This window comes from Olea europaea, unplaced genomic scaffold (assembly GCF_002742605.1).
Source record: "Olea europaea var. sylvestris unplaced genomic scaffold, O_europaea_v1 scaffold244, whole genome shotgun sequence".
NCBI classification, from domain to species: Eukaryota; Viridiplantae; Streptophyta; class Magnoliopsida; order Lamiales; family Oleaceae; genus Olea; species Olea europaea.
The window spans coordinates 12,962-14,586 of record NW_019242592.1 but is presented as its reverse complement, the minus strand read 5'-3'; the positions used below and the strand labels follow the sequence as shown (position 1 = coordinate 14,586).

Genomic DNA, 1,625 nt, shown 5'->3' with positions numbered 1-1,625 from the left:
ATTCGAATTTAACAGTAAATGAGGATTCCACTACTTTGTCAGATATAGTCATATAGAACATAAAGAAGCCAATTGGTGCTATCAATGGTCATCAAGCTATCTTGACAAAATCTAAGAGGAGACGTCGCAAAGCTGAGCCACAAGGAAAGAATTTTGTCGGGAATGATCTTTCTCAATCTCATTTAAGGCAAGATGTGAAGTGTTATTGTTATAAAAAAAGGATCTATTAAGAGATTGTTGCACGTTGAAGACATATTATGAAGAGAAGTTAAAGAGTTCAGGCAGGGGCGAAGCCGAGGAGACAAAATTTTCTTTTTGCACTGAACTGATAAATAAAAATAAATAAAAATAATCCATAAAAACATATTTTTAGCTATAAAAGATTATAACCTTAGAAGTAGCCAAACAGTGCATACCTTTTTTGGCCTTTACAAGGCGCTCATGAATTTCACATCTCAATCTCTTGCTATACGAATAATTTCATGAAAGAGTTTGAATATTACCCTAGAGGTAACTCCATTATCAAAGAGGAAAACGCTTCATGTCATGGCTTTAAAAATATATAGTTCAATCAAGAGTCAGATGGCAACTTTGTATCAGCCAATATGCTCATGGCACCAAATGTATCATAAGTAAATACAGTAATGGGAAATTTTGCCCTTTAAGGAAAAATCAACAAGAGAACTCCGAATCACATGATATGGAAGATTAATGATACATATCTATATTCTCCGAGTTTGAAAACAAGAAGATAACATTTTCGTTGTACCTTATCATTTTAGCTTGGTGCTTTCCCAGTGACGTGCTGCGCGATCCACCCCAAACCATCGTACAGACCTTCGCCAGTAAGAGCACTGCAAGCTTGAATATGCCAATCATGGTTTTTGATACTGTGAAGGGATAGTGCATCAGTTATTTCAGCAGGTTTCATCGCATCCTTAAGATCCTGTTTGTTTGCGAAGACGAGTACAACTGCACTTTGTAAATCCTCGTGTGGAAGCAGCTTAAATAGTTCGTCCTTCATAAGGGAGATCCTAGCTCTATCGGTGCTGTCTATCATTACAATAACTGCATGTGTCCCACGATAGTACGTTGTCCATGACGTTCGGAGTCTTTCTTGCCCACCAAGATCCCAAACCTGATTATTAGGAGGTCACTCAGATTAGCTCAATTGACACAAGGAGATTTAACAAAGCAAGCTAGGCATGAACTACCTCAAAATGAGTTTTAAGGGATTTACAGAAGCAAGGGAATTCAGACATATAATAATAATTTGAAATCCCTCTAAAATATTAATCCACATTTTTGCTAATGCAGCTCACAGAAAGAGTGTAAGAAAGGTGTATTCTTATTGTTAGCCGATTCCATCTCACTTCGATGACTATAAAACATGTTAGCTATTGTTTATGTTCAACTCCATTCTACGTGTGAAACATGGTTGACAGGTATAGTTATATCAAGTTTTTTTTTAAAAAAATAAAAAATAAAAAAAATCCACTGATAAAAATTAAAATATCATTAGCAATTCAAAGAATGTGCCAGTTATGTCTAATGCCTTCAGCAGCAAAACAATTTGCGGTCCATGGCCCACCCAAATATAATCAGGAAGGTGTAAATCATTGTAG

At 35.9% G+C, this 1,625-nt stretch overlaps 1 protein-coding gene across 1 annotated transcript; it reads right to left on the bottom strand.

The window, feature by feature from the left end:
• Window positions 1–778: 778 nt before the first annotated feature.
• Window positions 779–1,138, bottom strand: LOC111382161 (ADP-ribosylation factor-like protein 5; the record flags this gene model as incomplete). The annotated part of the gene is made up of 1 exon (XM_023006048.1): window positions 779–1,138. A coding segment is annotated over one exon (360 nt), but the record flags the coding sequence as incomplete, so codon positions are not given.
• Between the last annotated feature and the right edge of the window lie 487 nt (window positions 1,139–1,625).